Source organism: Bos taurus, chromosome 1 (genome assembly GCF_002263795.3).
Source record: "Bos taurus isolate L1 Dominette 01449 registration number 42190680 breed Hereford chromosome 1, ARS-UCD2.0, whole genome shotgun sequence".
In the NCBI taxonomy this organism is placed as follows: domain Eukaryota; kingdom Metazoa; phylum Chordata; class Mammalia; order Artiodactyla; family Bovidae; genus Bos; species Bos taurus.
In genome coordinates this window covers 22,657,080-22,683,541 of record NC_037328.1, presented here as the reverse complement: position 1 = coordinate 22,683,541, position 26,462 = coordinate 22,657,080, and the positions used below count along the sequence as shown (strand labels likewise).

At 38.6% G+C, this 26,462-nt stretch overlaps 1 protein-coding gene and 1 pseudogene across 1 annotated transcript in view; both read right to left on the bottom strand.

Moving 5' to 3' along the window:
* Window positions 1–149: 149 nt before the first annotated feature.
* Window positions 150–7,726, bottom strand: LOC132345458 (glucose-6-phosphatase 3-like; annotated as a pseudogene).
* Window positions 7,727–7,912: 186 nt separating this feature from the next.
* Window positions 7,913–26,462, bottom strand: part of SAMSN1 (SAM domain, SH3 domain and nuclear localization signals 1) — a 58,141-nt gene continuing 39,591 nt past the window's right edge. Inside the window, 3 exon segments of the mRNA NM_001035404.1 lie at window positions 7,913–8,694; window positions 20,067–20,217; window positions 22,781–22,984. Coding sequence (NP_001030481.1) covers window positions 8,510–8,694; window positions 20,067–20,217; window positions 22,781–22,984 — 540 coding nt within the window. The 3' untranslated portion in view covers window positions 7,913–8,509.

The window sequence follows — 26,462 nt, the reverse complement described above, 5'->3', positions numbered from 1 at the left end:
CCAGGCAAGAACACTGGAGTGGGTTGCCATTTCCTTCTCCAATGCATGAAAGTGAAAAATGAAAGTGAAGTCGCTCAGTCGTGTCCGACTCTTAGCGACCTCATGGACTGTAGCCCACCAGGCTCCTCCATCCATGGGATTTCCAAGGCAAGAGTACTGGAGTGGGGTGCCATTGCCTTCTCTAAAAATATGCACTAGCTTCATTCTATTCTATTACTTAGTTGGTGGATGGGTATTAATGGGGTAGAGGTTTTTTTTTTTTTTGGTGAAGTTGTCGGTCATGTCTGACTCTTTGTGATCCCATAGACTGTAGCTTACCAGGTTCCTCCATCCATGGAATTTTCCAGGCAAGAGTACTGGAGTGGGTTGCCATTTCCTTCTCCAGGGGATCTCCCTGACCCAGGGATCAAACCCAGGTCTCCCACATTGCAGGCAGGTGCTTTACCATCTGAGCCACCAGAGTAGATGGTATATTGTCCTAATAGAAATGACCCTATGTTTCCTCACAAAATGGACTGTGGACTCCGTTGTTATAAAAGGATAGAATATGAGTCCCTTGCAGTTAGGTTGGCCTGAACAGCACCATGAAAGCTTCCCTGTATATACTGCCAGTCACCCCAATACCAAGGATTCTTAGTTGCTTGGGAAAAGGAGAAATATAGTGGTGGGCCCCCTGAAACAGATGAATGAGGAATTGAAAGAATAAAGGCCATGAGTTTTGGTAGTGTTAGTGGAAATGCTTTACCTTGAAACTATTTGATTTCAGCAGGGATGGAGGTGGGTAGTGAAATAGAAATGACCTGTGACCATGGAAATGTAAAGCCACGGAGGAGGGCTCACTGGACTCAAGAACATGACCTAAGTAACTGGAACTGAGAGCGATGGTAGTGGGTCAGTGCACTTGCCCACCTCCCAAGAGGAAACAGATGGCACAGTGGCATTAGGACAATTCAAAAAAGTCTTCTTTATAAAGGGACTAATTACAAACGCGTGGGCAGAGTGGAGAGTAGGGGAACCGTTTGCGGCCATGCAGGTAGTGAAAGCTAACAGCTGTTGTTAAATACAGGCCTTAGGAGATGAGAGAAAGGAGCAACTACCAGAATTTGAAGGAAAGGGAGTCATTATAAAAAGTCACCTCTGAGGGTTTATTGACCTTTGATTAAGGGAGACGGCCGGCACAAGGTGATCTCATGCAGAGAAAAAACACCCTGACTTCCCTCCTTTCTCTCCCTTCAGTCTTCCTGATGGGACTTTCCATTCATTGAACCAAACAGGAACCTGAAAAGACAAATTAAGAATGTGGTCCCCACAGATTAGCTTCCCTGAGTGGATACCAGGGCTTCACATACGGAGAGTGGGGGTGATACAGGGAGTCAGAAACAGTATGAATACCACTTGTTTAGTTATGTGACCAAAATCATAACCTCTCTTTGAATGCTTTTCTTATGTTTCTTTTCCTAAAGCATTCCTTGTATGGTTAGTTTCTTTCACAGTATCACCTGATACTACATATCTTAACAAAATTTCTAGTAGCAGTGCTGCTTCCCCAGTACATAAGCATGAACTACATTAGCCTCTGAGTAATCAGCTATTTTAAGGAAACACATAGCTACTTGCCATCCAGACAGTTCTGAACTTTGTTCTGAACGTTCCTATACCGTTTGGTATGACAGTGTGCTTCTAAATATCTCTTGTCTGTACCACTAAAGGAACTCCAAGGTCTTCACTTTTTTACATTGTTGGCCTTCTCTATTTTTCTTTTTTTTTTCAGAAGTATGGAAGGGCTTTATGGGGCTACTCTGAGCCCCTCACAGTGTTCCAGGAACCTACTGGTTTTGCCGTTGCCTTTGCTCTTTGGATATTTGGGAGGGAAGGCAGGAAGACCATCCTTCCTGGGAGAGAGAAGGCCCTTTTGGGGACTGAGACAAGGTGTGGGAAAAGTAAAAAATTCAATGGGAGCAGAGTCTGGTGGGGCCTGGAAGTGGCCAGGGCTTCCTCTGGGAGAATGGAGGTCATGGAGTGTTGGCTTCATGAGAGAGAAGGTGGCAGTAAGAGGGCCTAGAGTCAGGAAGAGCAGATAGGTGGCGCTTTGGGCGCTGAAGGTGCGCACCACTCAGGACATAAGGGCCATGACCAGCTGTGGCCAGAGAGTGTGCTTGTGGATGTAGAGAAGGCTGATCTGATGAGAGTAGCCCAGCCAGTCCAGGGACCCAGCAGCCCTGTGGCCAGTGCAAGGCAAGCTAGCTTCTGGCCACGTCCCAGGTGTACCCGCCATACCTGGGCATGGCAGGGAGAGTTCAGGGTTCAGGGAGAGTTCAGAGTTCCCAGGTTCAGGGAGACAAAGGGCTGACTGTCCAAGTGTACCCACTTGGGCTGTTTACACCACTTAGAGACTAGGTTGATGGACCAAGAAAGATCCAGGCCCAGTGTAAAGAGAGTCAACAGACATGGCTGGCAGCCAGTGAGGGCACCCGTAGGAGCTTAGCTTCCATGCTATGGGCACACAGGGGGCATCAACCCAAGACAGCACCAGTTATTAGGCCAGTCAAGCCCTGGTGAGGGAAATATGCTAAGAGGAAGACCTAGGACAAGCCAATTGCCAGCAGGATGGTCAATAAGCCAAGCTAGGTATCACCCGCACCCAATGACTGTGGATCCAAGTGGCCACCTGGGAAGAGATAGCCATCGTTATGGGCCATAGGGCTGTTCCCACAGAAACAGTGTGGGAAGGGCTGCCAGGACCAGTTTCATAAGAAGAGGGGAACAGGTGAATCTGGGCTGGAGTCTAGCTCAGACTCATCGACCCACCAAAAGGGCCTGTCTCAGAAAGAAACCACTTGAAGAGGAGGTTGAGCCACTTGGTGAAGAGGCTGATCCATACCACCATGATGCCCACCTGGCGAGAGGAATAGTAGGCTGTGGGATGGAGAACAGAAAGAGGCTCTTGGAGTGTCCCAGAAAGGTGATCCAGAGCCACACGTTCTCCAATCAGGGCAGCTGGTTCGCAGCACCTCAACTATCATGATCCCTGTGCCTGGCATGGACTCCATGGCCACCAAAGAGCTGGCCTGACCAGGGTTTGGTCTGAGGTGGTGCATCCCTTGTTTGCTACTGTGAAGATGGAAATGTAATATCCAGGGCAAGATTCCTTCCAGACCAGACCTTTCTCCTCCAGTGCTTTTACCCTCCAAAGATATTTCGAGATCTCTTGGCGAGAAGGCTAGAGGCTACTCCTATTTTGGGGAGCCAGGCATACCCAGCAGGTGCTGAAGTGGGACCCTAAGTTTGCACACACAACTGGTTAATTGGTCCGTGCCTTCCTCCCCCCAGTTCAAGACTCTCATGCTTGAGTTCATTCACTATTGATTTGGAAGCTGACAGATTTGGAAGCCTCTTAATTTTTAGGGGTTGTCCCTAAAGTCTTCAGAGTTCTTATATATAGCACAGAATAGTCACACTTCTTCCCAGTCTAAGCTTGATTGCTTTGCCCCTCTCTTTTCCATAGTTTGCTTCTAATTATATTTCTCTAGTAAAATATTTAACCATTTATTCCTGAATCATGGATTCTAAGGTGCAATAAAAGTCCAAAGGGAAATATATATGTTGTTATACAGAAAGACAGATTTTTTTTCCCCCAGAGCATTTTCAGTCATTTCTGCAGGAATGAATGAGTAAAGGTTTCAAGAATGAATAGTGGCAGAAAACCAACTTACTATTGTATACAAGTCTCTGCAGCCCCTGGGTACAAGTACTTCTGTATCTCCTTTTGTTGAGTTCTCTATTTTTTTATGAATATGCATATTGGGGAAAAAACTTCCATCTGCTCCCTTTTAGCTGATTCTATCACTTTTTGGAGCTGTGCATCATTATGAAGCTTCAGAGAAAAATGATCATTTACATTACATACGGATGTAAAGGAGAGAAGGAGTTGATGAATTGCAAACAAGTATAATCTATATGGACAAATTGTGCCGGAAGTGATGTCACCCCATTTTACTCTGCAAATAGTATGATTCCTGCCCAATCATTTGGCCAAGTGCCCATGAACTCAGAGAAGAAAACCATCCTGTTGGCCTGTGCAGCAGGATTTCACCTCTCCCTATGAAGAAACAGGGACTTCCCTGGTGGCTCAGACAGTGAGGAATCCTCCTGCAATGCAGGAGACCCAGGTTTGATCCCTGGGTTGGGAAGATGCCCTGGACAAGGAAATGGCAACCCACTCCAGTACTCTTGCCTGGAGAATTCCATGGACAGAGGAGCATGGCGGGCTATAGTTCATGGGGTTGTGAAGAGTCAGACATGACTGAGCAACTAGCACTATATGAAGAAACAGTGCTTTGCGCTAGGGCTCACCAGGGACTCCAGAAGTCAAAGGAAATCTCTGAACATTCTAATGTTATTCTCTATAGGTTCTTTTGTCATGGTTTCTTAATTTATAACATCATGTGGACACATTGCATGATGGAGTAAGAAATGTAAAGTAATGAAAATATTTTCCTGGTAGCCTCTCCCCCTGCACTTTGTTTCCCAGGGTAGATCATTTACCTAAGTGTCCAGGTAGCGCTAGTGGTAAAGAGCCTGCCTAACAATGCGGGAGACGTAAGAGATGTGAATTCGATCCCTGGGTCGGAAGATCCCCTGGAGGAGGGTATGGCAACCCACTCCAGCATCATTGCCTGGAGAAATCCCATGGACAGAGGAGTCTGGCAGGCTACAGTCCATGGGGTCACAAAGAATCAGACACAACTGAAGCAACTTAGCACACATGCATGCACCATAAAAATTTAAAAATATATGCCTTACTTTCAGCATGTCTTTCTACAAGGACTTTTCTGTTGGCTATATCACACTCAGCTGTGACCTATACTGTATACACTAAGGCCCGATGTGCAGCCATAATCCCAAATCTTTTATTGATTTAATATGGGCATTCATTTCTATATTTAGTCATTTATCCTTAAAAGATTATTCCTATCATGTGACAAGAGTGAAGAATCAGAGCTAAATGCAATAAAACCTCTTCCTTAACTAACAGGAGTAAACAAAGAAATATTCTGTCATGACAGAATGGTCCTCGGCTATGAAGGTCTGTTGAATCAGCTGACTCTCTCCTTGATGCTGGAGAACACAGCTGTCTTAGCCCTCAGGCATTTGTGTTTGAAGGGTTTCAGATCTCTACAAGACCATGCCAGTGTTGTAGGAGTGTGCACACTGCCTTGATTTGCTGTTCAGGCATCAGTTTTTATGCACATACTGCATGCCTTGTGCTGAGTGTTTTGCACACATTGTCTCATTTAATTGACAAAATGCTATGGAATATTAGTACAACAATTGTGTATATTTTGCAATGGGAACAAAACGAAGCTCAGAGGATAAGTGACCTGCCCAAAATCACACAGTCCTCAAACCAGGATCTCCAGTTGATGTGTTGAGGTCAACACTGGGTGTGAGGAGATGAATTCAGTGTTAGGACAGGACGTAGCATAAAGTGAAGGTTACTTCTATCTTATTTCCATAGCCACAAAACCTGGTCGAATTTAGAAACTGCTGTTCTTTTGCCTATATTTAGTCCCTATTCATTTTGCTTTCAACCTCTACATAATTTTAGCATGACTTCCCACTTTATGAAGGAGTGCTTGAAGTCTGCCTGCTGATTAGTTATACAGTTTTCTTTATTGGCGGTGGTGGGGTGGGTGGGGATGGAAGTGCATGTGTGGGGTGATGGAGTATCTAAAATTTCATCATGTTATTTTCTCAGAACTTATGCCTATAACGGAAGTTTCTCAACATGAAATGTCATCAGTTTGGCCTCAGTCAGGAAGTTGCAAGGCACTTGACTAACCTCAGTGAGTTGGATGTTATCTAAGACCTGAAAATCTTTAGCTGCCTGGCATTTTAGGACTTTCAAAAGTTATCTTATTTTTTAATGAATTATTTTCTTAGTTTAGTTGATTTAAAAAAATTATGATAAAATACTTCATGGTGAAGGTATATTCCTGTTTATGTAAGTAATAGAATGGTGTGTGTGTGTGTGTGTGTGTTGGGGGTGAGGGGGGGAACCAGGATTTAAATAATCTAATTTTTGCTCTTTTCAAACAGTATTGTAAAGATTTTATCCAATTATCTGAAATAAAATTTCTCTGACCATGCATTCTGTCACAACAAACTTGAATCTGTAAACCATAGGCTCTCCCTGGGACCAGAATAATCATTGAATTCCAGAACATGTAAAAGTTTTACAGCCTTTCTATACTGAAAGATTCAGCTGGTTCCAGTGGAGAGGCTATGGTAAGATGATGGTGTGCTTAGTCGTGTCCAGCTGTTTTGCAACCCCATGGACTATAGCCCACCAGGCTCCTCTGTCCATGCAATTTTCTAGCCAAGATACTCAAATAGGTTGCCATTTCCTCCTCCAGGGGATCTTCCCTATCTAGGGAATGAACCCACGTCTCTTGCGTCTCCTGCAATGGCAGGCAGATTCTTTACCACTGTGCCACCTGGGAAGCTCATAGATTGAACAGATTGGTTTAAATGTAGATATGGAATGTGTATGGGAATAATAATTATATTTAATGCACTCCAGCAAACAACTCCTAAATGCCCACTCTGTACCTGGTTTTATACCAGCAATTAAAAAGACTAAAGAAAATAATCTCTGTCACAAGGAGATCACCGTGTCATGGAAGGGCAAGTGTCATAATAAATAAAGCATAAGATGATAAGTGTTTTAACCAACAGAGACACAAATTGCTATGGAAACACAAAGAGAAGAACACCAAAGGGAATCATGGAAGGCTTCACAGAATAAGTGATTTTGGTGGGGAGTCTCAAGACAGAAAACAGAGGGAGGCTTCTGGATGTAGAAAATAGCAGGAGCCACTCCAGGAAAGGAAATAATGTAAGAAAAGTCAAAAAGGGAATAGTGAATTCAGGACACTGCAAGTGTATTGCTTTGGCTGGAGAGTATAGAGTGAGAGGTAGGAGAGGAAAGATATGACTCATAGGGTAGGTTAAAACTTGTTGGGGAGGATTTTATATATCCTGGAAGGTTTAAATACTCTACTAGAGACAATGAAAAGCCATCACACATTTTTAAGCTGAAAGTATGTGATTTAATTTTTGTGTTAAATCACATAGTGAATTGTGCCTTCCCCATCCCCTCAAATTCATATGTTGAAGCTCTAAACCCCATCGTATGGTATTTGAAGATGGGGTCTTTGGGAGATAGGTTTAGATTATGTCACAAGGGTGAGGACATCATTATGGGATAATGAGAGCCTGCTGTCTCTCTTTGCCTTGTGAGAATACAGCAAGAAGACAGGCCAGGAAGAGAGATCTCAGCAGAACTCAACATGCTGGCAACTTGATCTCGGATTTCTAGCTTCCCAAACAGTGAGAAATGTTTCTATTGTTTAAGTCACCAGTCTATAGTGTTTTGTTAGGGCAGCCTGAGCTGATACATACAATTATTCAGGAAGTTGGCCAAAACAGATGTGAAGTTCAGGAAAGAGACTGAGGTAAGGTGATGGCTTCCCTGGTGGCTCAGAGGATAAAGCGTCTGCCTGCAATGCAGGAGACTTGGGTTCGATCCCTGGGTTGGGAAGATCCCCTGGAGAAGGAAATGGCAACCTACTCCAGTATTCTTGCCTGAAGAATCCCATGGATAGAGGAGCCTGGCGGGCTACAGTCCACAGGGTCACAAAGAGTCGGACACGATTGAGAGACTTCACACACACATATATGTTTTATAAGTGTATATACTGACAATAAAATCTTATCCGGTAGAAATTTTTTTTTGTCTGAAGTTCTAAGGTGACATATACTTTAACAACAGTCTAGAGAACACCAAATGCATACAGTTTTTTATCATTAAAATTAGAGTATTTCAAAATTAAAAATATTTACACTTAAAAATGAGAAATCTGTACATTTATTAAAATTAGTTTTACTAAATCAGAATTGACAATATGTTTTTATCTATACTTTCATACAGAAAACAGTGAAGAAATCAACAAAAAAATAATTACTAAAACTCCACTGTGGATTAGGATAAAATGTCTCCAATACTAACTCACACTTTCCCAGTAATTATAAAAATGAGTATAAATGCTGCTTGTACAATTAAGCAGACATGCTCTGTTACTATTCACTCAACAATATAAACAAATTGAAAACAGGCATGTATAAAAAAAGGGAGAGTCTTTTTGCAGAATCACATTTGCACTTATAAAATAAAGCTAAATAAACATACCCCAAACTTACTTTATCCTTCTTCTGATACAGGGAAGTGAAATATTAACATTTTAGCATTTAAAGACATAAATATACATATTATTTACAATAACTGGGAATGTTAGAGATATGGGGTTTTATTTACAATTATTCCCATTAAAACATTTTAACTTCAGGTAGTATCTGCAAATACTTCTTTTGCTCTCCTATTTGAATTTTTAGCTCAAGAAGAGTTAAAATAGAACACATCTGTAGATACAGAGTTGATAATGTATATTCAGTCACTTGGCTCTCTGATGGTAATCTTCTGTACCATGTCAGACAGATTTTCAGACTCCAGGTCTTCTTTACCATTATCTGAATTTTCTGATGAGATGTAACAACCAGAGTCCCTTGGGCAGTCATCTAACTGTGACTTATTTAAGGAGAGGGGCATGGATTCACTTTCTTGCTCTTGAATAGCTGTAAATGGAAAAGAGAGAACTGGTTAGGCAAAGCCAAGAAAAGTTTTGTTCACATATTCATTCATCTTCAAGTTATTTTAGCTGTTTCAACTTCATTACAGTGGAAACTTCTGTAAGTAAATGATGTATTTGTTCATCATAAATGAGATGTTTGCTCTCAAATATTCGAGCCACTATTTCCTTAGAAGATAAAGTTTGCCCTACGTTGCTCACTTGGAGTTTCACAGAATTCATGTGAACTGCTTACAGAAGTGAAAATCAATATGGACTCTCCTTTTACACTGATGATAAGTTGCCAAAGAAAGCAGATTGTAGCCACAGTGTGACTGATGCCTTGTCCAAATACTCCTTAAAGTAACATCAGAAGAAGTCATTTGCAGTTTAAATGTACAATCCTACTCAATAGTCATTTTTGCGAACAATTTGAGAATCATGATAATGTTGATTAATGAATAAAAGATCAATGTGAGAAATAATATACAATAGAATTTCAATAACTTGGAATTTAACTAATAATTTCCATGTTTGGAAAACATAGAATTCTCCTATGTTTGAATTCATCAGAAAAGTAGACATAAAAGCAGACATTGCTTTTATTTTTTGGCTATGCCCCATGGCTTATGAGGTCTTATTTCCCCAACCAGGGACTGATCCCAGGGCATAGCAGTGAAAAGTGCTAATTCCTACCCACTGGACTGCCAGGGAATTCCTCAGGTTGCTTTTAGATAGTATAGCATTGTATCTATTGAATCTGCTTTTTGTAGTCTGCTACATCTTTGTTTATATTTCTCAATGACAATTATATATATTCAGGGTGGTAATCCTGTGTCATCAAACCAGTATTCTTAATACAACAGGCATTGTCATTTTGGGTAAAAAATAATATCAGAGATGTAATGAAAGATCTTTCTAAAGAACCTAAGGAGCCCTATAGTTTACTCTTCTCAAGAATTTTTAGCCTAAGTGTTCTCTTTGTCAATGCAAAGTTTCTTTCTTTCCTGAGGAGAGGAGATGGATCTTAAGCCACCATGTCTCAGCTATATGAGCATGCCTTGCTATGTCCCCTTCTAAACCTGAGACTGCTCTACTTTGGACATTGGAATAGCCCTACACTGGAAGAACATACATTTCAGGGTGGTTTAAGATCTCTGCCTTCAGAGGCTATGCATTTCATTTCATTCCAATGAGAAGAAAGTAGATCCAAACTTCAAAATCCTTGGAAGAAGGAAATTGTGTACCGGTGTAATTTTCCTCAATTGACTCAAGTAATCCACGCTTTATCTCGTCTACATTTCTCCTGCTTTTAAATGCATTTTAAAGGCTTCTGATAAATTGTCAACATTCGTTTATGGTCCACTGAATATCTAATTGCTATCAACCTCCATTACAAGAGAGAATTGAGCCTAGCATCCTTGTATCTAGTGAATTAAGTTCTCCTCAATGTATCTATAATGGTACTCATTATGCCCCTTTCATGGAGGAATGGAGCAAAGAGTCACTTAATTATTTCCATATTTTGTGGTTTTATATGGGAAACATAGGTTGAGAAAAGTTGGAAAAAATGATAAAAATAATTTCTTAGTCTACTCATTTTCAAAATGAATCATAACAGTTCTTTTAACCTTTTTTTCAAAGTTTTTATTCGCCACAATGAAACCACATTTATGCTAGTCTTCTGAATCTTCTCCACATTTGCCACAACTTTAACGGTGGGCTCAATTATCAGAAATTTAAGCCTAGTGATGTTATAACTAGTTCTTGGTATAAGGAGCTTCAACTTAATGTGAACCTTTTGGGATTATTGTTTTAAAATGTTGGCTATTGTGAAGCATTTTGTCTTTATTAGTTATAAGCCTTTTAGCTTTAGGGGAATCTACTTAATCTTGACTAGTCTTGATAAGTATCAGTCATTCACTTGTGGTTCCAAGCCCTTCTTTTGTGAAAAGGCAGCACTGGAATGGGACCCCGGTCTTTAAGGAAAAACCTTCTCCTCTTCCTTTGTTTTTTTGTCTTATTGCCACTGAAATGACAGAGCTGGCTCTGTGTTCCATTATCCAAGTGTTTCTGGAAAAGACCAGAGGAATTAGCCTTTTTGCAGTGCTTCCTGCCACATCAGCAGTGATTACCATATTCAGAGTGTGATCCTGTTCGTCAGAATGGCGGTGGGGATAAGACCATATTTCCCCAGATATATTTGGGCTTATTACCTCAACACAAAATTGAAAGAACTGAGATCCCTTCCTCAGACTGGCATCCTAAAAGCGACTTAGCATAATAACTACTTCCAACACTGTACTCTGTTTAGGTTGACTGCTGATTGTGGGACTCTTCAAGATATAAAACTTAGGCTTAAAGAACCCTGATTTCTAAAATTAGCTCTTTTCCTTTCCAAAAAATAAGTACTTAGGTTGTTATTTCACCCTCAGAGAGGTCTATATGTTCACCCCAAAGGGCAACAAAGTAAAGAAACAATAAATCTAACTTTAAACAGAGAATATGCCATTTTTAATATTAGTAATAAAATGTATCTGTTTTTGTTTCCACCTGAGAAATGCTGTATCACATTCTCCATATTCTAGGAATGGTTCATTTTAAATACAGGTTATTTATTGTAGAAACCTTTCATCTGCAATTTTTATGGAAAAGGGAAATAGTTTCTCAGTATGAAAGTTATGCAGCACAGTAATTTACAGAACAGCAGTAATTTGCTAAATGATTTCCTAGTGAAATGAAAACATGACTATGCCTCCTCAAAAGCTTCCCACCAGGCTTGCAATATTTTCAGGCAGGTGATCAGCTGGAGCCCCTCAACTGTAACTATAAAAAGAAAAGGCAGGTCATTAAGTTATATGATGGAAAGGAAATCTATCTAGTATTCAGTTTTTGTATTTGGAAGGTCAAGATTTTCCTCTTGTTTTTTTGTTTTGTTTTTTTCATCTTGACACTAATGACTTAAGGATTGGCATAAGCCTAGGTCTTATGCTATGGGTAGTTTTTCCAGCAGAGGAAATGAATTCACACTAATACATTCACATGTTCTTTCTAAGTCATTTAGTCTCTTCATGTGGTCATGAAGCAGAGTAAAGCTAACTGACCTACCTAGAAATTGAAACTATATCCTTCATCAGTTTTGTCCCATGGTCCAATCATCTGAGCTAACCAGGTAAGTAACACATTGGAATAAGAATCAGTTTGACTATAAAATTACAGACTTTCCTTAGGATATTCGAGTGCATCTTTTTATACAAAAACATTTCTGATACTACATGAAGTTAAAGAATTAGCATATATAATTTTTATACTTTTAAAATTATATAAAAACATAATGGACATCATATAATTCACACATGAAAGTGTTAGAATTTTAGAGTTCTATATTTCTGAGATTGTTTACAATGTTTTGTATTTTATTTTAATAAAGAACAAAACATTAAAATGGTACCATTTTTTAATAAAGCCCTGAATGGTTTGCAAATATCCTGAAAGCTGTACATTTGAAAATCTGAGTATACTGAAGAATTAGTAAATAATCTGAAAAAGGGTATATATTATTGCTACTAACTACCATCAGGCATAAAGGAGTACAGAAAGCAGCTCCAAACAGTTCTGCACTCTATGTAGTGAAAATAAAATGATCATTTTAAGAAAAAATTATTTAGAAGATATTTTGTCATAAAGAACTAATTTGAATATTAAAATATTTCATTTCTTACCAAAATTCTTATGGAATTGTATACAGCCCATGGTTCAACATAAGGTAGTGATCAATGGAGATAAAAAGTGATGTGGTGATTAGAATATAAGACAGCTAATATAATTATTCATAAAATAATTATATTGAGTTGTGACATTTAATTAAATATTGGCCATCTCAATTATACTAAAAGTGAAGAAAGCTTTAAGGAAATCAAACTAGGTCCTAATTCTGGGAAAAAGTTATCATGCCCTGAAGAGAAAAATCTGTCCTATATTCACATATTAGAAAGTTGAAGATTTAATAAAAAATGTAAACTACTAGTTTTTGCTTGACTTTCCTAGTTTTCTTTACTCAAACATTTCAGATTTTGACTTTATTATCTTGTTTGCCTTAAATATGAACCTTCTGTCCTTTATACCATGTACTATCAAATAATGCAATCCCGAGGGCATAGGAAAATAGCTGAGCAATGAAAGTGCTCAATAAGCAATGTATTTAATAAAAAGAATGCAATATTTAGGTTAATTAAAGGAAATATGAACTAAAGAAAAGTAAAAAATTCTGTTGCAATTCAAATGAAGACAGCTCTTGGGCCTTTGTATTACCCTCCTCTGTTTTCTCTAGTCCAGTACCATCTTCAGAGAGGAAAAATGAGGCTTATGCACCTCTGTTGTTTAGCCGCTAAGTTGTGCCAGACACTTCTGTGACACCGTGGACCCTAGCCCACCAGGCTCCTCTGGCCCTGGCATTTCTCAGGCAAGAATACTGGAGTGGGTAGCCATTCCCTTCTCCAGGGGATCTTCCTGACCCAGAGATTGACCCGAGGTCTCCTGCACTCCAGGCAGATTCTTTACCATCTGAGCCACATGGGAAGCATTTTAAGATGGCTCAAAATCTCAGCCTCATTTGTAGCTCCATATCAGGTCCTCAAACCTAGACTCAAGCGTTCTCCAGATCACTGTGGCTATATTTATTTGGCCAGAGATAGAATTGCCCATGGAGGGGAACATTCACTAGAAAATATGGCATAACCTACTTATTTCTGATTTCATCTTAAGCATGTCCTTAAATTACCTGAACATTTTAATTTTCTATTTAGTGAATATTTGGTATTTATTTTATTTGAGTACTAGTCCACCTTTTGAAAAAAACAACAAAAACAAAGTGAATACAAAATCTTTTCATGGGAAACCAACCAGTGACTGCTTTCCTGAAGCCACGAGAGAATATGGAGTTGAAACGACTCTCCCTCTGTTTGCTAACCTCTCTTTGCATTCAAGCATCATAGTCACCTCTCTAATGAGCTGTGTTCTGGAGAGTATGTCTTTTCACTTACACTCACAACAGCTGCTCACTGTGCAGACTCCTTCAGTGGCACAGAGTCACACTCACTTGAGATCTAATTGCTCCGCACCAATGGGGACCTCACGTCAGGCTACCACTTCCTCAAGCACACATCCCCATGAAAGGCATTGGTCCCAGGAAGTATCTACCCTTGGTTGAATTGTTGTCCTGTTAGACTATTTTGATGATGACCAAATAATATAAAAAACTATTATCATACTGCTTCATTAGGGGTCTTGGGAAATCAATATCACATTTCTTAATATTAATTTAATCCTGTTTACTTGACATGGTGAAATGATAACTTAATTTCATTATTTTAAAATTTATTATATTTGGCAAAACAGGATTATGTTACATATTACTAATCTACCATTTACTATATATTGGGCATCTTTTCATGTCAGTCTGTATTTCATTCTCCTGATATCTTCATCCTGGTTTTGCCTATATCTTGTCCTGTTTGCCTATATCTTATTTGTAACAAATTAATTACTAATAGAAGTTCATATTAGTTTTAGTTTTGAACTAAAACTCCTAGTAGTTTTTAGTTTTAACTAGTATTTTTATGCATTGTAGAAGTTAATCAAATTCCTAAAACTTGGAATTTCTAGATTCAAAAGTATACCTATTTTTTTTATATTTATTTTTTAACTTTACAATATTGTATTGGTTTTGCCATATATCAACATGAATCTGCCACAGGTATACCTATTTTAAACTTTGATAGTTTTTTACATTTTTAGAAATCTACTCACACACTTTCACCCTTACCTGCACACATGGCTAATGTATGCATGAAATGAATCTTAACAACACATTCCAAGACCCAGCTGCCTGTTACAAAAGCTTTTATGTGTAAAGTGGGATTGCAGGGGACCCTAAACTTTATAACCAGAAAAAAAAAAAGTTGTGCTTACTATTTACAGTTCTCTTCATTCTCTCATTCAACATATATGCTTTCCACAAGCATTTGTTAACTATGGATTCAATGCCAAGCGTGACACTAGGGGCTTTGGGAAGGCACACGGTGATATAGGATTGTGTCTGGTTTGACCAGGGTAATCACTACAAAGCCATGCCCAGTACACAATCACAGTGCAATATAAAGACAAGTACAGGAATGCCCTGCATGTACAGATGTTACAAGTTCTCTAAATGACTGAGGTGAAAATTCTATGAACTGTTTTCTCTGGAGATGGTGCTCTGAAGTATAATGTTTTTATTTCATTTTTTTGTTCTTTGTAGTATATGGAATATGGCATTTATCATAATTTAAATTTTAGGGGATAAAACTAAAAAAAAATTTGAAGAAATTTTACATGAGGCAAAATGGCTATGACTAGAAATAGATATTAAATGCATATTTATAAATACATAAAAGCAAAATGCCCATGTGCCTCCTCCACTCTGTCTGTGGAGATAGCATATATTTTCTTAAAAGCTGCATGTTTCTTGAATCTCAATCCAAATCATATGGCAAGCATGTTGGAAACAACAGGCACGCATGTCAGGGGCTAAGGCACCAGGCAACCCTGGCACACTGTCAGGCCAACTGCTGGACTGCTGCTTGGCATTGCTACAAAGCTCCCCTGCTGGCAGCTCATGTTCCAGGCTCCTGGCTGGGCTTTGCCATTTGCCCTGCATCGTCGTGGGCAGGTAGGCAGGCAGGAAGGCACAAGCGGGGATAGTTGAGCAATGTGGGGCTGCTGTGACCACAGCTGGTGCCAAGGGCCTGGCATACAAGCCACCCTTCCCCCTTCCTCCTCACTGAGTACTGTGAACAAAGGGTGCAGGTAATACCTCCAATATGTTATATACAGGTTCCGATAGAGTTTGCTTATTCTGTTTCGAGGTTGTTTTTTGTTTTCAATTTAAATTTTAATTATCCCTGGGCTATAGGGAGAGCAAGATATTTCCTTCACCTATTTTCCCCGAGGAGGATTGTACACATTGTCACAGACACACTTTTAAGACACATCAAAGTGCATGTCAGCATAGGAAAAGAGAAATGAGTTCTGAATAAAAAGAAAGTATTTACTATAAATAGCAGTTAACTATCTTATTATTTTAAAGAGGCATTTCTCAGCAAGGCAAAGGGGTCTTGAAGGTTGTGTTTATGGAAAAATACACACACACACATATTCTCTATCCTCTTTTTTCCTTGCTGGGAATATTTATTCAAAGTAAACAAACTACTTTAAAATTCGGATGATAAATAGAGAAACTCTAAAGTGCACAAAATAAACAGATTCCACTCATTGGCTCCTTCATGAGCCAAGTAGTTGCCCTAACTTTTCTTCTCCTTCTAACCTCATCTAGATTCCCAGCTGAAGGAGCCAGTAGCCTGATTCTGCTCAGTTCTAATGTGTTGTGAGAAGAAATTCAGAATCTCTCTATGCTAGTCTAGCTTGGAATTGTAGAACCCAAAGTTGCTATTCTGCTCTAGAGGTCATGCAACGATCAGTCCTAACACCACTCAGCCCTCCTGTCAGTTTGTTGAAGTGTCTTTACCTCCTGTCAAGCAATGACCTAAAAAAGTTTAATCCGATTAACATTTTCAAGGTCAAAGAGGGTACAATGCTGTCTATTTTGGCCTAAGAGAAAAGGGAAACTGCTTGTTCTAAGTCTAGATTTCTGTTTGTTCCAGTTCCATTCCCCACCCTTTGGTCCCTCTAAATGTATTAAAGGCTCACATTGGAGTTTGTGGTCTTTTCTACATTGTCTCAGAGCTTTCACTCCTGTGATCAGAACTGGTGCACACTCTGCTCAATTTTTATACTGAATGATAAGCAAAGCAAAACTTTGCAACCTAAATAGCAATGAAATGCTAAATTTAGCGAGGAATTTATTGACATTCCCCAAACTGACATTATTCAATGATCAAAATAAGATGCATACATAAAATCCTGTTCAATTTGCATACCCCGTTCTTCCACATAAGAAAAAAAAGCTATTTTAAACCTATGACTGTGACATGCATTTGTTTTTAATAATGTCTCATTTTTAAACAACCATATATTCAACGTCTTTATCATTCAAGGTACATGAAGGTTGTGCATTTAATCTTTAGCATGGTTGTAGAAGATATGATTCACAGAGTAGAGAATAGATAAAAATAAGCATGCAGCAGCATGGTGCCGACTCATCAGAACTCACCATCTTATCAACAAATAGAAGTAATTCTTCTTTATTTCTTGAGCAAAGCAGTTTCATATAAGATAAATAGCTTTCAGTCAGAATAGCCTAACATGCAATATGCATCTTTTTGACATGTATATTCTAATACTATTTTAGACCATAAGATTAAAGGAGGAAAAGTCTCGGGGTTGTGTGTTGAGAACAAACACTGGTTGAATCTGCATTTTTTTTCCATTTTTCATTTCCTAGAATTTGGCTCTGTATGGGTATGTTTGTACATTACTGGATATTATTAAATGGTCAACCTCTAGTGACCTTCAAGTACTGTTTTCTAAAGAGAAATAATTCAGGGAATTTTTATGCTTTTTATATCAAACATGGAAAGTCACATCATAGTTTGGCGAGATTGTCTTTTGTTTTCAGAGACCAGGGCATAGTAGAAGTGTTTCTGATAGGTTTAGGAGACTGGGGTCTAGATGTGTGACCTTGAGAAGGCTACTCCAGTTCTAGTTTCCTCATCTTGTAAAGGAAGAATTTGAGTCAGATGGTTTTTAAAATTATACCTAGCTCTAAGATGATATCGTCTATAAATTGCTGTGCTTTTGTTAACAGAGAAGGTACATGGATGATGTGGAAGGCAGAATAAAGAAATTCAGTGGATACCTTACGTGGCCCAGGCCTTTGGACTGGACTGATGGTCCTCTGTGGGTCTCTGCTGAGCGCACTTCCATGACTTAAAGCCCTGTTTACCAAGCCTCTCTGGCCCATTGCATTCACAAATCCTGTTTCAATGTAGCTATACAAGCCTTTGAACCTTTAAGGCTGTCATGCTGTTACAAAACTTCCTTTCTCACTTAAATATTAACTTCCACTTTCTGAGATGGACAAGTGAACTGAAGTTCTTGGGGAAGTCGACAAAACAGGAGAAAGCTTGCATTTTCAAATAGTCATTATTCTATTCATATTTACTGGTTTGTGTGTGTGGAAGAAAGAACTTGTTTTTTTTTTTTAATTGTTTTTTAAGAACTTGTTTTTTGGAGTAGACTGCCTTTAATTAAAACTCCAACTCTACTACTAATCTAGCTGTTTGGCCTCTTTGAAATTCATCTCCGAAATATTTTCTCATCTGTAAAATGGGCAAAATAGCTACATGGATGTTATTGTAGAAGAAAAGCAATTACTTACGAGTGTTCAAAAAATACTGTTTTTCCTCCCTCTATTTCAGTATCAGCTTGTTTGGGAGAGTACTGATAATGATACTGAAAATCATCACTTTCAAGACAGAATCCATTTCTTAGTATAATATTGCATAGTGAGGATCCATGTTTTGAAATGACAAGATGTGAAAGGATTCCTAGACCAGTTTACACTGATCAGTTTTGTTTTGGCTTGTAAATAGGTTCCTTTCTTAAGTCTGACCCTGGTTTGCCTCTGTGACCTGATTCCTTTCTCTTCTGCATCTCCTAGCCGCCACAACTTCAAAGAAGGCATACAAACTCCTAAGCCTAAAGGATGAAATCAGTTCTGTGGGTGTCAAATTAGTGGTGCATGTGAAAACTCCTTGAAAAGGATGAGGACCTTTGCGAGCTCAAGAGAGCAAGTAAGGATTCAATAAGGTACGGTTTCTATAAAGTAAATTAATTCTTACTAGACAAAAGGCCCATGTATAATAAATATATGCAGTTCAACACCGCCATTTCGTGAGACATAGAAGGGAGAATAAAGGAAAGCTCACGAGGGGACCATCAGGAGGCCTGGGTCCTATGTAGAACTTTTCTCTTGACTCTCAATCTGGGCTATTAATTGCAGTATAAGAAAGTCTAACAACATCACAAACACTGTTCCTAGCTTCCTAATTCACCAGGTGCATAAACTTGGGCAAGTTTCTTATGTTCTCATTTCTCATTATAAAAATAGGGACGATACCAACTTGGAGAGTTGTGGACAGCGTTAAAGAAGATAGTAAGTGTAAAGACCCTGGCTCAAAGTTTTAGAGAACATGTTCAAAAAAATAATTATTGTTATTATTCATATTACTTTGTAAAGAGAAGGTTGGATTAGGGGATATAAGTTCTTTTTCATCTTTAGAATTAGATACCATCCCCCTTTTTTTTCTAATGAAATACTCCTGACAGAGTTCGGCACTCCCTGAGCTCAGGGTTTTTGGAGAAGGCAATGGCATCCCACTCCAGTACTCTTGCCTGGAAAATCCCATGGACGGAGGAGCCTGGTGGGCTGCAGTCCATGGGGTCGCTAAGAGTCGGACACGACTGAGCGACTTCACTTTCACTTTTCACTTTCGTGCATTGGAGAAGGAAATGGCAACCCACTCCAGTGTTCTTGCCTGGAGAATCCCAGGGACGGCGGAGCCTGGTGGGCTGCCGTCTATGGGGTCGCACAGAGTCAGACATGACTGAAGCGACTTAGCAGCAGCAGCAGCAGCAGTAGCAGCAACAGCAGCAGAGCTCAGGGTTTAGGGAGCCCAGTCAGCTTTGGTAAGAATAATGGTCAGATTGGGCAGTTGTGAAAACAAAGGCTAGCTTATCTTTATAAACGCAATTGGTGTGGCCAATCAATATTCAAGTGAATCTGCTTGTGTTACTCCATCTTTAGTTTATACTTACAGAGACAACCACCTCAGATAATAAAAGTAAGTGCTGAATATTTTTGCAAACTATTATAGCATTTTGAAAGAATACTATAAACACGTACAAGATGTGACTATATGGTAATGAAATGAATTTTCTTGTGTGGTGCAAAGGCTCATTAGCTCAGAGCCATGCTCTCTCTGTGCAGTTCTGCAGAAGTTGCGTATGACAGTTCTCGCTAATGGCTCATGCTGTCACTAAATATTTGTCTCTGACTCCCCCAGTCTTAGGGAATGTGGACATCCTCTTGCGTGTAAATTAATATGTCTGCAGAATCTAAATGAAGTACCCAGTAAAGCCCTTTCATTTTCTGGATCCAGTAAGCAGCAAAAAAAAAAGAAAAAAAAGTAAAGGTCCTCTTTCTATTTATAGATTTGACCAGAGTTGTTTCCAAATGTATAAGAAAACACTTTTTCTTATTGGAAAGAATGCTTTATGTGATTCTCAGTAAATAAAACTGGGAATTTGTTTTTAATTATTTTACTATTTACATTAACCTTTGATTCTCAGTGAGGGAAAAGAGTAGCTACACATACTTACTTTCTTCATCAAGGAGATTTTCAGCAGCTGATAGTAACCTCATCCTGTCTTCTGGGTTTTTAATGTTTAATTCAATGAGATGACTCTCTTTTATATCCTTTAAATCTTCTAGGGTCTCGTAACCATTGAGCAAAAGTGTTGAAGTATATTCCTGTGGGGAAGAAAAAACTTTGTACAATATAAACTACTCTGAGCAAACATTTTACTTTTAGTTATTTTTAGATTTTTAAAAAGTATAGAAATGCATGGAAACAATGCATTGGAACCAAAAGATGCCAACAGAACTTTTGCTTAATTTTGTTTTATTTGTACTAGTTTTCTACAGATGAACACAGGACCTTTAAAAAGCACGTTGTACATTTCTCACCTTCTGGAAGGACAAATGTAAAGAAGAAATGATTACCTTAAGCAATGCAATGCTAAATCATGGATCAATTAAATAGCTGGATCACTTATCCCATCTGGCACATTTTCACTTCTCAAATAGCAAAATTGACAAAGCTAGTGTTTTTTTTTTTTTTAAGTCTATCAATAAAATGCCTCTCATAGAGTATATTATAATAATATTTCTGGACTGTATCTCTTCCTGTTTGCTTGATCGCAAAATTATCTACCCTCATTAACTTCTTGGGGCAGGTCAAAAAAGGCATTTGAAACAGACACAATTTATATAAGTATACCTAACATTTTGGTTGAAAGGTATTTTATAAACCTAGGGCGTTCCAGACTTTCTATTTAATTAAAAGCTTTTATTAAGCATTAGAACACTGTGGTAGGGAAAAGTATTGTTTCCTTTTCTTAGCATGTATATTTTGTCCATCATTTGCATTAATATATATTAGTTTAAAATTCATAAGCTTCTGATTTCAAAGTCTGTATGTTATTTATGTAACCTCTGTTCTCTGTAACAAAATAAAAATGCAAAGTGAATTTAAATGCTTTTCAACTTCCTCAAATATTCTTCCCATTTTACTTGATCATTAATCCAGTATCCTTATTTTAGTTACTAAAATTGAATAAGAGGATATAAAAGTTTTAAGTAATCAGAAAGAACTTATTACTAGCCCTTTATTTATTTAGAAAAAGGAAAGAAAGAGTAGCAATTCTGTTTTAAAATAATGTATCCTAGAAGGATCACAGAATCAGAACAGGAAAAAAAAAAAAAATCCCAGTCTGATGTAACTAACTGAGAGTTCTTGAGTAAGTTTCACGTTCTCTGACCTTGGTTTTTTCATAGGTCACAGAACAAACAAGTAGCTGAAGTAGGATTCAAACATGTGCCTCCTCCAAAGAGTAATATCATTTGGAGGGTACCAATTTGCTTTTGAACTGTGGTGTTGGAGAAGACTCTTGAGAGTCTCTTGGACTGCATGGAGATCCAACCAGTCCATTCTGAAGGAGGTCAGCCCTGGGATTTCTTTGGAAGGAACAATGCTAAAGCTGAAACTGCAGTACTTTGGCCACCTCATGCGAAGAGTTGACTCATTGGAAAAGACTCTGATGCTGGGAGGGATTGGGGGCAAGAGGAGAAGGGGACGACAGAGGATGAGATGGCTGAATGGCATCACTGACTTGATGGACGTGAGTCTGAGTGAACTCCGGGAGTTGGTGATGGACAGGGAGGCCTGGCATGTTGCGGTTCATGGGGTCGCAAAGAGTCGGACACGACTGAGCGACTGAACTGAACTGAACTGAATAGTAATATTGAAATGTCTATGTAGTGTGTCTACAGATAGGAATACAACTAGGTAATTCAGGAAAAACAGTTAAGGAAAGATTAATTGGTTATTTTCTTGACGATGAATTTTGAAAACTGTCGAAATACTGCTGTGTTATTTTTAGAAGTAGATTGCAAAACGGTAAATTTAGTGAGATTAGGCATAGTGGATGTACATGCCATTTAACAACATAGAAATACTTCATAAAAATTTCTCTAATATAACTAGAAAATAACTGGATTATAAATATAGACAACAGTCTCCCTAACACAATCATTATGGGGGCTTAATGATCATTGTTTTCTAACAAATTTCTTTAAAAACAAATTGGGTTACCTTCTGTTGAGTTGTTTTTGATCTCTGCTCTGTAGGAAATATATTTTCTTATCATTCTTCCTTTCAATTCTTTGAATTTTTACCTTCACTCTTTATATTCTCTTTATCATTCTCATTACCATGTTTTCTCTGAGTCTTTTATTCCCCCAAGTGTATTTCACTTTCCACTGCACTTTCTTGTTCTAATTTCTAGGTGCGACATGCATGTTTAATTGCTCAGTTATGTTCGGCTATTTGCGACCCTTTGGACTATACCCTGCCAGGCTTCTCATTGCATGGGATTTTTCAGGCCAGAGTACTGGAGTGGGTTGCTACAGGGGATCTTCGTGACCCAGGGGTCGAACAGGAGTCTCCTGTGTCTTATAGCATCTCCTGCATTGCAGGCAGATTATTTATAAGCTGAGCCATTGGGGAAGCCCAATTTCTACTGTGAATGCTAAATATCATTAGAATTTAGTCTAAGTGATGTTATATCAAGACCTGTCCATGCATAAAGAAGTGGTTATGGGTAAATAAGAGCTATCCTTGGAAAACAGATTTTCCCTTGCTGTAAATCATGTATTTTTTTTTTTTTTTTTTAGCAATACAAACACTGATCCATTCTTCTCAGTTATTGCATCTGTATGCCATCAAAATCAAACAGGCCATGGGTTTGCTAACCTGAAGGTGAATCCTCTCTAAGAACTCCTGTAGAGTCTCAGGCTTTTCCACTCCACTCCTTCTTTGTGTCTTCATTTTCTTGGGGGCTGCTTCTTCTGATATGACATCCACATAAATGAATTTGAAGTTTCCCACCTTATTGTTCAACATTCCTGTCCACATCCCCATTGGCGTTTTGCAGATAATGTCTATGATATCTCCTTTCTAAAGACAAAGAAATATAAGTTAGATTTCAGAGAACTCTGATGCTATGACAATTGGTAGGAAAAAAAAAAAACTGGAAACATTGAAAATTAGAATGAGGGCATACCATTGAAGAGATCTAGAGTTAGAAATAAATCTAAGAAGAAATTTCTTTTAAAAGTTTAAGGAAGCTATTTGCTAGTAATGTTGAAGAAAACTCTAACATGCTTGAGAAAAACTCCTAACTGTATTTGATGATGTGTTTATGTTTTTGGAATTATATCAATTTATCAGCTTACATTTGTAGAGCATCCTGTAGTTTACAAAACATTTTGCATACATTAAGCTCTTTTATGTCCATAATACATCTCTTCAACCTATATGCTAGGTATAATTATTACTCTAAATATTATGGAAAGAGAAATGCAAGCATTAATTTCTCAGGAACTCACAGCACCAGAACTCAAGCCTAAGTTGTTTGAATTAAAAAATGATGCTCTTTTTATTTATCCTGTAAAAACAATATACATGCAGCATCATCCCTGGAGGGGCTCCCAAGTTGGGAAGGGGAAGAGAGAGAAGTCTATGGCTCTGTCTATGCTTCTAATTCATCAGAAAAATTCATATACTTTGTGAAATGAATCTATCTAAAGTATTGCATCCATCTAAAATAATGAAAATGTTCAGAACTTTGTACATATAAAATATGTAACAAAATTATATATGTACTAAGGATAAATTATGCTATTTATTCTAGATTAATTAATACTAAATCAACTAGTAGTTATTTAATTAATACTTAGATTGAGTTTCACAGCAATAGTTTAAAATATGAATGGAATGCATTGGGACTGATAGAATAATTGGTCTGTCTCTTTATTCACCTCTAAGACTAAGACTGCAGGAGTAATTGTTAAGCACAAAAAACTTCACAGGGGTATTTTTTTTTGGTAAGGAAAGTTGATTTCTATGTAAATACAGTGTCTACATTTAAGAATCATAATTACTCCTTTAAGACTGTTAGCTGTCTACCTTAGAGATTACATTATAGATTCTGACATTTTTGCCATTTTAGAGGTCTACCATCAAACAAAGCATTAAATCTGCTACTAAAAATATTTTTTTCTGCTGCTCTTGAGTGTGCATTCTTCCATCTAATATACAAATTGTATTTGTAAAAGTAGAAACCAATGTGATTAAAAGATCAGGTCTTTCCAATTTATTGACAATTTGACATTCTGATCCTATGAGTTGCTCATCTAGTTTTTCCTGCCATTAACTATAGGGAATCAAATCCTAGGCTAGACATCAGGTAAGCACACCTAGAAAATCCCCAGAAGCTCTAGGGGGTTATCTCAAAGTATTATAGTCTTATGCTGCACCCTTCTTATTATCCTTTAAACTTGTAAAAATACATTACAGGTAAGCCCACAGGCTACAGGCAAAAATCCAACGTCATTTCGGATAAGACCCTGGCTGGGGACAGTAGTATCCATTACCCTGTGGTGTCTGTGGGATTTTTACTGTGTCCTGCAAGAGCTCCACAAACGTCCCCTTAAGCAGCGCTAGGGGTAGTACGCTGCATGGCATTATAGGGAAATATGAAATCTATCCTGAATCAAAATGTTTTCAATGTATTCCCTTCTACTGCCCTCCCTCCACAATGGTTACTTGGCTATAATCCTCCTTTCCCCAAGACTTGGACTTAGACTTCAAATCATTTCATAGAAACAAGTAAGGAGCTAACTGTGGAAAGAAATGTTTTCCTCATTCTCCAGCTGAGGTTATTCTGATTTGATATCTTAAAAGGGATAAAGAGAAGAGCTGAGTGCCTTGAATGTACAATAATAATATTAACACTTCATAGTTTATAATATTTATGGTTAACATTGGTTTGGTATTGACAGTATCAGTTGAGTTCAGTCGCTCACTTGTGTCCGAATCTTTGTGACCACATGAACCACGACACGCCAGGCCTCCCTGTCCATCACCAACTCCTGGAGTCCACCCAAACCCATGTCCATTGAGTCAGTGATGCCATCCAACCATCTCATCCTCTGTCATCCCCTTCTCCTCCTGCCCTCAATCTTTCCCACCATCAGGGTCTTTTCAAATGAGTCAGCTCTTTGCACCAGGTAGCCAAAGTATGGGAGTTTCAGCTTCAACATCAGTCCTTCCAATGAACACCCAGGACTGAATTCATTTAGGATGGACTGGTTGGATCTCCTTGCAGTCCAAGGGACTCTCAAGGCCTTCTCCAACACCACAGTTCAAAAGCATCAATTCTTCGGTACTCAGCTTTCTTTATAAACCAAATCTTACATCCGTACATGACCACTGGAAAAACCATAGCCTTGACTAGATGGACCTTTGTTGGCAAAGTAATGTCTCTGCTTTTTTAATATGCTATCTAGGTTGGTCATAACTTTTCTTCCAAGGAGTAAGCGTCTTTTAATTTCATGGCTGCAATCACCATCTGCAGTGATTTTGGAGCCCCCCAAAATTAAGTCTGACACTGTTTTCACTTTTTCCCCATCTATTTCCCATGAAGTGATGGGACCAGATGCCATGATCTGCATTTTCTGAATGTTGAGCTTTAAGCCAACTTTTTCACTCTCCTCTTTCCCTTTCATCAAGAGGCTCTTTAGTTCTTTTTCACTTTCTGCCATAAAGGTGGTGTCATCTGCATATCTGAGGTTATTGATGTCTCTCCCAGCAATCTTGATTCCAGCTTGTGCTTCCTCCAGCCCAGGGTTTGTCATGATGTACTCTGCATATAAGTTAAATATGTAGGGTGACATACAGCTTTGACGTACTCCTTTTCCTACTTGGAACCAGTCTGTTGTTCCATGTCCAGTTCTAACTGTTGCTTCCTGACCTGCATACAGGTTTCTCAGGAGGCAGGTTAGGTGGTCTGGTATTCCCATCTCTTTCAGAATTTTCCACAGTTTATTGTAATCCACACAGTCAAAGGCTTTGGCATAGTCAATAAAGCAGAAATAGATATTTTTCTGGAACTCTCTTGCTTTTTCTATGATCCAGCGGATGTTGGCAATTTGATCTCTGGTTCCTCTGCCTTTTCTAAAACCACCTTGAACATCTGGAAGTTCATGGTTCACGTATTACTGAAGCCTGGCTTGGAGAATTTTGAGCATTACTTTACTAGCATGTGAGATGAGTGCAACTGTGTGGTAGTTTGAGCATTCTTTGGTATTGCCTTTCTTTGGGATTGGGATGAAAACTGACCTTTTCCAGTCCTGTGGCCACTGCTGAGTTTTCCAAATTTGCTGGCATATTGAGTGCAGCACTTTCACAGCATCATCTTTCAGGATTTGAAATAGCTCAACTGGAATTCCATCACTTCCACTAGCTTTGTTCATAGTGATACTTTCTAAGGCCCACTTGACTTCACATTCCAGGATGTCTGGTTCTAGGTGAGTGATCGCACCATTGTGATTATCTGGGTCATGAAGATCTTTTTTGTACAGTTCTTCTGTGT